The sequence below is a fragment of the Culicoides brevitarsis genome, chromosome 3 (genome assembly GCF_036172545.1).
Source record: "Culicoides brevitarsis isolate CSIRO-B50_1 chromosome 3, AGI_CSIRO_Cbre_v1, whole genome shotgun sequence".
In the NCBI taxonomy this organism is placed as follows: Eukaryota; Metazoa; Arthropoda; class Insecta; order Diptera; family Ceratopogonidae; genus Culicoides; species Culicoides brevitarsis.
In genome coordinates, this window is record NC_087087.1 from 32,799,807 (window position 1) to 32,812,974 (window position 13,168).

The 13,168-nt window shown below is 27.7% G+C and overlaps 1 protein-coding gene and 2 non-coding genes across 3 annotated transcripts in view; 1 reads left to right on the forward strand and 2 right to left on the reverse strand.

Annotated features, from left to right (window-relative positions):
- Nucleotides 1-2,158: 2,158 nt before the first annotated feature.
- LOC134833197 (uncharacterized) overlaps nt 2,159-13,168 on the reverse strand; it is a 33,712-nt gene continuing 22,702 nt past the window's right edge. The window contains exons 4-7 of the mRNA XM_063847435.1: nt 7,796-8,050; nt 3,574-3,656; nt 2,646-2,764; nt 2,159-2,581 (exon numbers count right to left, since the gene is read on the reverse strand). Coding sequence (XP_063703505.1) covers nt 2,423-2,581; nt 2,646-2,764; nt 3,574-3,656; nt 7,796-8,050 — 616 coding nt within the window. The 3' untranslated portion in view covers nt 2,159-2,422. The remainder of the gene's footprint in view (nt 2,582-2,645; nt 2,765-3,573; nt 3,657-7,795; nt 8,051-13,168) is intronic.
- On the reverse strand, nt 3,229-3,302 carry Trnar-acg (transfer RNA arginine (anticodon ACG)). Its single transcript has one exon. It is a non-coding gene; the product is annotated as a tRNA-Arg (tRNA).
- Trnar-acg (transfer RNA arginine (anticodon ACG)) lies at nt 3,457-3,530 on the forward strand. The gene has a single exon. It is a non-coding gene; the product is annotated as a tRNA-Arg (tRNA).

The window sequence follows — 13,168 nt, forward strand, 5'->3', positions numbered from 1 at the left end:
AATTCAGGTACATTTCTCTTGTTGATGCGAGAGATCTTAACCTATTGTTTAACAAGCATTAACAACATTTGATAAAAGCAAAAAGTATAATAAATACTTGTTAAACTTCATTTGCATAAAAAATTATAAAATAGGTACAAAAATGCGATAAAAGGCAAAATAACAATTTTTTCTCGATAATTATGTATGATTTAAAATTTAAATTTTTTTTCTTCTTCTTTTCTTGTCTTGTACAATTGTTTGATTTTGACAACCTGATGACAAGACTACCTGTTATTTTTTTTTCATTATGTTTATTATTTTCCCTTTCGTTTCAATTTATTATTTGAAACTTATTGAAAGTAAAGATAAGATGCTGCTTGAATAATAACAATAAATAAAAATAAATTGTAATGAAAGAAAAATTTGACCTGTGTCGATCGGGTGCTGTTTTGCATAAAAGTTGTGTATTTAATCCGTTTTTCGATTTATTTTTAAGAAAATTAATCCTTTCTCTTGTTTTTATTTTTTTTTTAAACATCATAATTCGAGCAATTTCTGATTATGCAAAGTTTGTCACGATCTTCGATCTTATCGATAATTTTGAACAAATAATCATGATTTTAGTAATTTTATGTTATTAATTATTGAAGAAGAAAGGAAACTTACCGAATATCCTTAGGTAACGTCGAAGCAATCATATAACGGTTTGAAGCCCTTTTACTTTCATCCAAAGTTGAATTGAAAAGGAAACCAGTTCTCAGTTAATATTATCGTTTTATTTCACTTCTTTTTGCTAATTTTTGTTTGTTTTGTTTTTTTTTATATATTATTACACTATATAATATATCATTTACTCTATTTTACACAGCTTTTTTTCTTCCTCTATATCATAATATATTTTGAATGTTGTTGTTAATTACTTCTTTTTTCTGCCTGTGTGTTACGTCAAAGACGCGCGATGATGTTATTCGATCACTTGTGAATGTAAATTTGAATAAAGATGATGAGATTCTTTATTTTTTTAATATTAATAAATTTTTAATTGGATATTAATGCAGAAAAATTGTAGAAGAACCGGCTTAAAGTTTTGAAACTTGATTGATGATGGCAAATTTCTTAACAATGTGTATTGCTTAATAGGCATGCATCCTTCATACGGAAATGTTATTAGCTGCATGAAAGTTCGTGGGTGCACTTATGTTCATAAATTTATATTTTAAAACATTTATGTTGGTTATTTTTTAAATATATATGTTTTTTTAGCAATACTTTTTTTTTGACATTCATTGTTAATTATTTTTAGATATTTTACTACTTTTTAATCTAATTTAATAATTAAATAAAATTTAATTCAATTTTTCCTTCTGTTAAGTTAAAAAGTGTAATTTTTTATCATCATCAAAAAATATATATTTTTTTATTATATTATTAAAGATGTTTCTTATATATATAATAAATACGTTAAAAGCCATGTTCTTCGTGTAATATTCGATCGCAAATTCATAATTTTAGTTTTTTTTCGTTCGATCGTTCTACTAAAGTTATTTTTTTTAGCACATTTGTTGTTTTTTACATTAATTTTTTTTTCAAATATTTTAAGCTGGTAGATGTTGTTTTTTTGTAACAAATTAATGATAATAATAATAATAAAATTAAAAAAAAATGTTGAACATTAATTTTTTTTATTTATTTATTATTATTATCTTGCAAGCTATTTTTTTTAACACAATCCATAATAAAAATAATTATAATAATAGACTTATAGAGAAATGATTAATTCAAAATATAAATAAATAAAAACATTTATTTTATTTTTTTATAATATTAAAAAATAGTACATTTCAGACATTTTTTAAATTTACAATTTTTTGTAAAATAAAATTCTATATAAATAAGCATTTTTTTATACAAATATTAATTTTAATGAATTTACCTTTTTTGTAGTTTTCTTATTTTTTTTATATAATATAATATACATCAATAGCAATTAATTTCTTAATTAAATTTTGAATTCAATCAAGTTTAATTACTCTTCGCTATTATACCTTTGCCTACAAAAGTTACACATTCTAAATTTTTTCATCATATAAAAATTTTTTATTTTAATTTTGGAACTAAGGTAATACAAAAAGATTTATTTTATTATTATTTTTTTTTATTTTTAATAAAAAGGAAGTCTTTACCGTTGTTTTTTAATAAGTTTAGTTATTTTTTTGGTAGAAAAGTTTTTCTACGTGAATTATTTTAATAAAAAAAAGAGGAAATCTATTGTTTGAACATATTATAAAATTCTAATGACTCTTAAAAGGAAAGTTACGATAAAGATAATAAAAATTTGTAAAATGTTCTTATCATAATAATAGTTTTTATTTTTCTGAATATGTTCATTTTTATTAGTTTTATTCTTATAAATTTTATTTTTATTATTATTAGTACTGCCCTATTGTATTACACAACATCTTTTCTTTTTCTTTTTGTCGTCGATGACAACATTTGTGGCGGATTGTGGACCCGGTATAACTTGATTTGAAATTTGTTGTGTATCACCGTTCTTTGTTGCTGCCTTTGTGGGGGACTTTGATGATTGTAGCTGCTTTGACTAAAATTTAAAAAAATATTTTTTTAATTTTTTGGTTTAATTTTGAGATTTTTTAAGGATTTACTTCAGATTTGACAGCACCATCAACGACTGTTGTTCCATTTTCTGTAATCACACTGTCCTTTAGTGCATTTCCGTTTCCGTTCATGTGGTTTTCCGACGTTGGGGTAATTGGTTTGCCTCCTGAAAATTTAAAAAAAAAAATATTAATTAATTATTTAAAAAAATTATTAAATAAAATTTATTTTTTTAAATTTTTATTATTAAAATTATTTTTTTTTTAATTTATTTTTATTTAAATTTTATTTTTTTTTTATTTTATTTAAAAAATTATTTTTTTTTTAATTTTAAAAAAAAATTAAAATAATTTTTTTTTTTTTTAATTTTTACAAAAATTTATTAAATAAATTATTTTTTTTTAAATTTTTTAAATTAATTAAAATAAAAAATAAAAATTTTTTTTTTTATTAAAATTTATTTTATTGTTTTATTTAAATTTTTTTATTTTATTAAATTATTATTATTTTAATTTTATTAAAAATTAAAAAAATTTTTAAATTTAATTTTTTTTTATTTTTTAAAAAAATAATTATTTTTTTTAAATTTATTTAAAAAAAAATAAATAAAAATTATGAAAAAAATTGATGCGACTTCGGCAGGACTCGAACCTGCAACCTCTTGATCCGTAGTCAAGCATTCTATCCAATTGAACTACGAAGCCATGTATTTGTATGCCGGTTAATTGCGATTTCATGATGTGCCGGCATTTCGTACGCACATCTGTCTATACAACGAAACGACATACGTTTCTATTCAGAAGGGGGGAGAATGGATACCGAACTTATGTAACGCAATAAGACGACCTATATTAACATGGCTTCGTAGTTCAATTGGATAGAATGCTTGACTACGGATCAAGAGGTTGCAGGTTCGAGTCCTGCCGAAGTCGCATCAACTTTTTTTTCCAAATTTTTTTAAAATTATTTTTTTACCTTTGATTAAATTAACTATTTCATCAGCTTCTTTGGATAAATCGCCATCTGGTCTGAAAGGGTTATCCCAACCAGAATCCGTGCTAAAAAATTAAAAAAAATATTAAAAATTTTTTCATGTGAAAAAAAAGTGAAAAAGGTTTCGAAGAAATTTTTTAAAAAATTTTAAACTATTAAAAATTATTTTTTTAATTCTTACACAGGCTTTGTAGGAATCGCGGGAGTCGATAACGAATAATGCAAAACTTGATGCGATTCTCTGTGACTTTCGGATTCCCGCAAACTTTTTTCGTACTCTTCGCGAGGCACTTGCACTAAATAGTATAACGCTCCGCCATGAGACTGAGATGGCGTCACTTTTCCACTAACCATTGCTTATTAAATTTTTATACGTTTTTTATTTACAACTTTATAACGAGAAAGATGATATAATCAAGTCTATTATAATGAAATGATGCACTTTTATCAGTTTCTCTCTATGTAATTTTTTATCTTCTTTTTCTTGGTAATTACGTCGTTTCGATCATTTGTTTGTTCTAATTCGATCTAATGCAGTGTATCTAATTTATTTCTGTAATAATTTTTAATTAAATTATTTTTAAACTTTTATTAGGTTCTGATGGAACGCATTACATCGCAATTTTTTATGTCTAAATATCGAACAAAGATACGGATTAAAAGTCGTAATTTTTTTAACGCATTTTGAAGAAAATTCAAAAAATCGTCTGAGTTCAGTTTGAATTTATGTATTTTACATTTTCATACTCCTCGAAATTTGAAATAAAAAAACATTTTCATACTCCATAAATTTGAAAAAAAATTCATACTCCTCAAAATTTAAAAAGATTTTACATTTTCTTACTCCTCAAAGCTTGAAGAATTTTTTTTTTACATTTTTCAGGGTCTAAAATCATGAGAAATAAGCAACTTTTAATTGAGGAGTACGAAAAAGAGAAATTTGTAATAAAAAGTCTATGGTTCATGGAAATTTTGAAAATTTTTAAAGATTTCTTTTAGATTATAAGAAGAATAAATTCAAAAATTTTGAGAAACAAAACAATTTATTACTCCTCATAATTTAATTAAACCTTTAAAAATATCAAAATTTTCCATCACTTTAAGAATTTTAGATATGAATTTCACTTTTTTGTACTCCTCATTTCACAATCGCATACTCCTCATGATTTTAAACCCTGAAATAGGTAAAAAAACTTTTTCAAGTTTTGAGGAGTAAGAAAATGTAAATTTTTTCAAATTTCGAGGAGTATAAAAATGTGAAAAAGTTAAAAAACTTCAAACTAAAATGCGGGATAGTTCTTCGTTCTAATTAGATCGAAAACTTTTAATATAATTTTTATAATGGATGGGTTAATGTTTTGATTCTGAACTTTGAAATCGTGCCCTGAAAATGACCGACTCACGATTACATCATTTATCATACGTTCCGTTTCATTATGTGTTCTATATCGTGTTTATTGGCGATTTGGTAGTTTATGTATATAGGAAAAATGTTTACGAAACGAAATAACAATAAAAAAACTGCACCTAACTGATGATACTGTGTTTCAGGGTAACTTATATTTTATCATCTCCATGCTATATTTATCGTGATGCGCAATTAACTCTGGATAGAATCACACGTTTTAGGTAAGTTTTAAAAAAGTTTTAAAAATATATAAAAATGCTTTTAGATGAGTCAAAATTCGCACAACTACAAGGCCTGTCATTTATTGAGTTAATGAACCCCTTGTTGTGAAACGTAAACAACAGCATTGTCTGTATTTATCATCATTGTTCAAAAATCTGTTGAAGACATTAAAATGACAAATTACGTCGTTGAACTTGACCAAATTTGTCGAAATATTTTTTTGGCAAAAAAAAAATGCCTCAAGTCAAGTCGAATCAATATTGACTTGAAAATAGACAGTAACTGTACAGAAAAAAAATGAAAACGGAACACTTTAATGTAAATATAAACAGATTTTCCTAAACGGACGTTTTCAAGGTCGAACGATATGTGTCAGTGAAAAACTCATTCATAGTTAATTAGATCGAAAATTGGGTCTGTTCATTCTGTTTGTGCTGACGACCGACTTTATCGAGAAAAAATGCAGCTGATGGCGTAATATATGGAACACATTTTTTTTGGTTCTAATTTCATCTATTTTTGTCAACGATGTAAAATATGACGCCCTTTAATGACACTTTTTCACATTCCTTAAATTTCTTGTTCGATATTTAGACATTTTTGTCACAATTTTTACACTTTTTGTTGTTACTTTGTACAATTTGCGCTTCAATTTTTCGATAAATTTAAATAAAATTCAACACACAAATCCGACGCTTTTTAATTTGTTTATTTTTTGCACTTTAAATGAGGAATTTTTGCTGCGACTCACATCACAGAAATTTTCAAATGGTTTCGTCTATTTTAGATTGCATGACATATAAAACTAAAAAACTTTTTCTACTCAATCAACTCTGAAAGCGAAAAATATTTTTTTATATGTGTTTTAAATGGAATTTTCATTAGGAAACGTGTAGCTCTGTCGCTCGTGCACTACTGTGTCAGTGGTGCCATATCGTGAGAATATGCGAGAGTTACTCTCTGAATTTTTCACTTCTGTACGGGTGACAGTCTCACGAGTTTTCTCGCTCACTGAGCGTTCAAGTGCATGCGCCTGGTATGTCGTACACCCCAAAAAATGAGTTGTTTTTATTTTGTTCTTTGAACGAAAGTCTTTTCGTAGTATTCCTTTCTTTTGTGGGTTCTGCGCACTCTCTTACAACCTTTTCCCTTTTGTTTTGCTTGTTTTGCTCTTTTAAAAGGCATCGAGAATGAGTGCCTTTTGAAAAGGCTGTTGTTTAACCAAAAGGGAAATGTGTGTCACTAAACCATGAATAATCAATTTTCTAATATAAATACAATTATAAATACGAATTTTTTCGCCCATTATGAATTTATTCAGTTATCGTATGACCGATTTTCTACTGTTAAAGTATTTGAGCGGTTTGAAATTATTCTGAACTTTATCATATTTCACGAAAATTTCTCATATTTGACTTTCATAACGATATTAGGAACGTTGCCAAACCAAGAAAAACTTTTATTTATCAATTCCTTTATCGCCAAATTGCTCAAAAGAGCATAAAATGCAACTCAAGATCTTTCGTACATCGGTACACGAAAAGTTCAATAACTTTTCATTGAATTGCAATTTTCATTCAATTTTAAAAAGCAAACTTATATAAATAGAAAAATATGTTTTGAGGCGCTTGTATTTTAAAATTGTAAAAAAAAATGTTACCCATAGAAACTCTTCAGCCAAACAACTTGTCAACGATATTCACGTACATACTTAGGTACAATAGAGAAAGGATTTTTTTTTTTGGTTGAAAGTTCAACGAATGCATTTTTGTTGACGTGAGTTGTTGCGTTTTATAATTTATAACGTGGATGTTGAAAGGAGTTGTGCAATTTGTAACCCAAATTTGTTGTTTGTTTTTTTTTGCAGATATTTTGTAAAAGCTCATGATGATGATGAATTGAGATGAATAGAAATGTAAATATTTAGAGAAGCTTTTCTTTGATGAGAAGTAAGATTTAGAAGTAGGGCGTTTCTCTGAGATTATGTAAACATTTTTTTTCTACTTTTAGAGTTGATGACAGATGAAAACGAGAGATAAGAAGCAGTTGCGGTAATTGGCGACGAGGATATTTGACATAATTGGCGACGATGGTAAGTATTTTTGAAAATTTTTTTTTACAGAAAATAGCAGAAGAAAGTTCCCGTTTAGACATAGTTTAATGGTTAGAACATCCGGCTGGAAAATGGAAGACTCTGGTTCGATTCCAGAATTTTTTCTGTTATTTTTTGGCTGAGGAATCAATAAGGTGATAAGTTCATTCACAACTCATATCAGCATTTCATCGAAAAATAAATGGCATGAGATTTTTTGATGGTTTTGTGTTAGTTAGGCCTAAAGTAGTCCAAAAATCCTAAATTCAAAATTCCGGAACGAGCTTTTGAGATTTTAGACATTTTTTAGTGCATTTTGGTATATTCAAGTACCTCTTTGACATACCCGATCTCACTGAAAATGCATGAGCAATTAAGCTCACTTGAGCTCAAAGGTTCAAAAAAAAAATCAATTAATCCAAACCAAGCATAATTCTTCGAAACCCTTTTTCCTTCATAAAACTCAAAGCAAAAAAACTTACCTGTGTTGTCTATCGTAGTTTGGTGGTAATTCTGTCATTGTTGCCATTTTATTTGAGTTTTCGTCGCTGCCTAAGAGATCACTCGCACCGCTATATTGTACTAAATCACCGTTAACATACACTTCCTGACTATTGGCAAATGTATCTCCAAATACTGTGTCTCCGTATAATATCAAGCTATTGAATTCCGGCGAACTTATAACTTGGGGTTTGCTATTTTCGAAGAAACTTACTCGTACTTTCGAACGTTCAATCCTAAAAAGAAAGAAAAAATTGTTTATTATTTTTTTGTATCGATAACTTTCAGCTTTGCTTATAGAATATTTGTACTCTGAATCATCCAAGGCCATTCTTTTCTTCCGCTCAAATTAAATAAAATCGATAAATTGACGGCACAAAGTCGTCGCCAATTAGCGAACTCGGCGGATTACTGTTCTATTTATTATTTACTACAATTAATGTCAATTTTCACTAATTTCTTTTTTTTTTTTTTTTTAATTTAATTTTGAGCTCGACTTTTGACTCGAGTCAAGGTCAAATATTTTTCGCGACGAGGAAGAGTCAACTCGATGCGTTGAGTAAACATCGAACACTGACAGTATTTGAGAAATTTGATAATATACAGATTCCAGTGTAAAAGTTACGAAAAAAAAAATGCCGAATTACGTCAGTTTTATTTTGTGCGTCGAGTGTGTGTGTCGTATGGCTTTTTTTTCATAATAATAAAAATAAAAGTAATCAAAATGTACACACAAAAAAGGCAAACTAGTTCATGAATTTTTGTGTACGCACGAGGCAGAGGCAAAGGCAGTTACTGATCTGTTTTCGTTGTTCACCGATCTGCATATTTGCTATTTTGTTTTCATTGTGTACCATCTGACTACCGTTAACATTTAAAAATAGGAGATTGCTGCTGTTTTTTTGCTTTTTGTTCGTCTAATGGTGTCAAAAGTCAAGTGAGGCGAATCTTCAAGTTTGAACACGTGAAGTTATGAGAGGTAGTAGGTATGGTAATTGATGTTGACAATGCTGATTGACCTCTTATATGGCAGCATGTTGATTAGAGTGGTTTGTATTGAGATCGTTATGACATCACCACGAAATGTATACAATTATTCAAGGGGACAGACATGGCAATAATTCATTTTGTTTGTAGCTTATTTATTTTTATTCGGGGGGTTGTGTCGTGTTTTCGTAGTACTCCAGTTAATTTTCCGAGAATTAAAAGTTCAAGAAACTCTAAATGAGTTTGTAAATATTCATAACCATCCTCACGATAACGCGAAAACTTATGATTTTAAAAACTATTTGTTTACTGCCTACGGTGATGTAATCTAACAAGCATTTTAGGTGTGCCGAATGCCGTTATTCTCTTTCTCTTCTTTAGATATTTTTTTAATTAAACAATGTTTGCAAATTTTATCAGAACAAAACAATCTCAGCTGTTGCTACAAACGGATGACTGTGATCGATCATAAAAAGTGCCTCTATTGAAAAATAAAAAAAATGAAATAGAACGAAACCAGTCATGTGTGTAATTAACATGCACGGTTGATAATTGGTGTGACCAGAGTGTGTTATCTTCTTCCGACCATTGGACTTTGATGACAGATTTTGTTTACTTTCGGATTTTTGTTTTCGAATTCGAATTTAATATAATTGTCTAAAAATAGACACTTGCATTTCTACTGTACACCTGTTTAGAATTTTTAAATTTCCGTCACAGTATTCTGTTTCAATTCACGTCTCATCGCATTAGTGTTAACGTATACTAAATGACATTCCAATAGGTTATTGTGAGAAGTTGATGTCTCGCAAAGTTAAAAGATTTATGTGAAACTAAAACTCTTCTGTTGTTAATTAAATTCTTCAAGAGGTTAATTTGAGTCATTAAGAGGTTAAGTTAACCCCTTACGAGTTTAAGTTAAACCCTTGTGGAATTAAATTAATACCTTCAGGGGTTAATTTGAACCCTTAAAAGGCAAATGTAATCCCTTTTGAAGAAACCAATCTAATTTTTTAAAGGGATTAAATTTGCCTTTCAAGGGTTCAAATTAACCCCTGAATGTATTATATTAACATCTCAATGTATTAAATTAATGATTAAAAATGATAAATAGATTAAATTTTTAATTTTTGACAAAAATTGCTTTTGACACAGTTTTTTTGTTCTTGATTTAGTTTTCAAAACAAAACTATGTCAAAGTAAAAAATTTTTTTCAGTTTCAATTTTTTAGCAGTTTTGAGTTAAAAAATGATTAAAAATGATAAATTAGAGCCCCCTGATAAATTTTTATCCATTTGGAGCAAGATTTGACAAAAATTGCTTTGACACAGTTTTTGACACAGTTTTTGACACAGTTTTTTTGTTCTTGATTTAGTTTCCAAAACAAAACTATGTCAAAGTAAAATTTTTTTTTCAGTTTCAATTTTTTAGCAGTTTTGAGTTAAAAAATGATTAAAAATGATAAATTAGAGCCCCCTGATAAATTTTTATCCATTTGGAGCAAGATTTGACAAAAATTGCTTTGACACAGTTTTTGACACAGTTTTTTTGTTCTTGATTTAGTTTTCAAAACAAAACTATGTCAAAGGAAAAATTTTTTTTCAGTTTCAATTTTTTAGCAGTTTTGAGTTAAAAAATGATTAAAAATGATAAATTAGAGCCCTCTGATAAATTTTTATCCATTTGGAGCAAGATTTGACAAAAATTGCTTTGACACAGTTTTTGACACAGTTTTTTTGTTCTTGATTTAGTTTTCAAAACAAAACTATGTCAAAGGAAAAATTTTTTTTCAGTTTCAATTTTTTAGCAGTTTTGAGTTAAAAAATGATTAAAAATGATAAATTAGAGCCCTCTGATAAATTTTTATCCATTTGGAGCAAGATTTGACAAAAATTGCTTTGACACAGTTTTTGACACAGTTTTTTTGCTCTTGATTTAGTTTTCAAAACAAAACTATGTCAAAGGAAAACTTTTTTTTCAGTTTCAATTTTTTAGCAGCTTTGAGTTAAAAAATGATTAAAAATGATAAATTAGAGCCCTCTGATAAATTTTTATCCATTTGGAGCAAGATTTGACAAAAATTGCTTTGACACAGTTTTTGACACAGTTTTTTTGCTCTTGATTTAGTTTTCAAAACAAAACTATGTCAAAGGAAAATTTTTTTTTCAGTTTCAATTTTTTGAATTTTTTGGAGCAAGATTTGACAAAAATTGCTTTGACACAGTTTTTGACAGTTTTAGCAGCTTTGAGTTAAAAAATGATTAAAAATGATAAATTAGAGCCCTCTGATAAATTTTTATCCATTTGGAGCAAGATTTGACAAAAATTGACACAGCTTTGTTTTTAAAAAACAAAACACAGAAAATTTTTTTTTCAGAGCAGCTTTGAGTTAAAAAATGATTAAAAATGATAAATTAGAGCTTTTCTGATAAATTTTTATCCATTTGGAGCAAGATTTGACAAAAATTGCTTTGACACAGATTTTTTGCTCTTGATTTAGTTTTTAAAACAAAACTATGTCAAAGGAAAAATTTTTTTTCAGTTTCAATTTTTTAGCAGTTTTGAGTTAAAAAATGATTAAAAATGATAAATTAGAGCCCTCTGATAAATTTTTATCCATTTGGAGCAAGATTTGACAAAAATTGCTTTGACACAGTTTTTGACACAGTTTTTTTGTTCTTGATTTAGTTTTCAAAACAAAACTATGTCAAAGGAAAATTTTTTTTTCAGTTTCAATTTTTTGGCAGTTTTGAGTTAAAAAATGATTAAAAATGATAAATTAGAGCCCTCTGATAAATTTTTATCCATTTGGAGCAAGATTTGACAAAAATTGCTTTGACACAGTTTTTGACACAGTTTTTTTTGCTCTTGATTTAGTTTTTAAAACAAAACTATGTCAAAGGAAATTTTTTTTTTCAGTTTCAATTTTTTGGCAGTTTTGAGTTATAAAATGATTAAAAATGATAAATTAGAGCCCTCTGATAAATTTTTATCCATTTGGAGCAAGATTTGACAAAAATTGCTTTGACACAGTTTTTGACATAGTTTTTTTGCTCTTGATTTAGTTTTCAAAACAAAACTATGTCAAAGGAAAATTTTTTTTTCAGTTTCAATTTTTTGGCAGTTTTGAGTTGTAAAATGATTAAAAATGATAAATTAGAGCCCCCTGATAAATTTTTAATCATTTGGAGCAAGATTTGAAACCAAAGATTGAAAAGTTTAATGAACCAAACTCGCATAATTTTCAACCTGCGATACAGTAACTTTTCACATTGTAACGAAGTATTTTACATTAGGTAGTGATTATTTATCATTGAATTTGATTGGTTGGTTTCGTTTTGATACTCATGTGTGAAACCATATAAAAAAAAGATTAGATCCCGTTACAGAAAATAATCGGATGTTTATCGCTTAATTTGTCGTGAATTGATTGTAAATTGATCTAAAGCTTTTAAAAAAAGTTTCTAATTAGGGCCAATCTTGACAAAATGTTAAAGATCATTCAAGAAAGTGAAAACGAAAACAGGCACATGACATAATTCAATTACGTCGCCTCCTCCGCATTACACATATTATCAAGTCGAATGTTTACAATTCACTTTTCACTTTTGTACCTGTCACGCCAAAGTAATGTGGGTTGTAACGTCATCGTCGTCATCTAGTCTAAAATAGAAATGGAAATTTCTTGCAACAAGTTCTTGCGGCGCCTTTCACAGCATGAATGGTCAACCTTTAACATGTCATGAAACAACGATATTTATTTATGACACACATCATTAGCAAGTGCTTTATGTAAATGTTTAGAGTCGACAAAGTGACACAATCTATTGTTGGAGGAACGGTGATGATTACTTAGTTTTTTTATGCCCTTGAAATTTCAAATGTGTGATAAGATTACCGTTTATTTGTACAAGAAACCGTAAGTAGTAAGTGCAAGACACAAGTAAAGTGTCGTAAATAACGAATAGGCACATGCGCAGTCGCGTTAGATGATGTCATTTCACTCGTATCATTATGCCGACAAGTGCAGAGAAATAATTTAATGTAAACAGAGAAATACCTATTTAATAAGTCTTAAGGTTAGTAGACGATTAATTTAATTCTCCAATAATTTACTTAGAATGACATTCAAAAAAAGCAATAAAATTGGAATTAAGAAAGAAATTTCTGGCATAAAATTCGCAATAACAAATAATCTTTTTTTTTTGAAGAAATACATTTTTAAAGACCTATTAGATCATCATCATCTGCTGTGATTCAACAAGTTTGGTGTGCATAAAAAATTAGCGAACAATTTTTATGGTCATTCTAAGATGTTGGCATTGAAGAATTTTTTCGGGCGGATAAACTCGAATTTTGAATGAGAA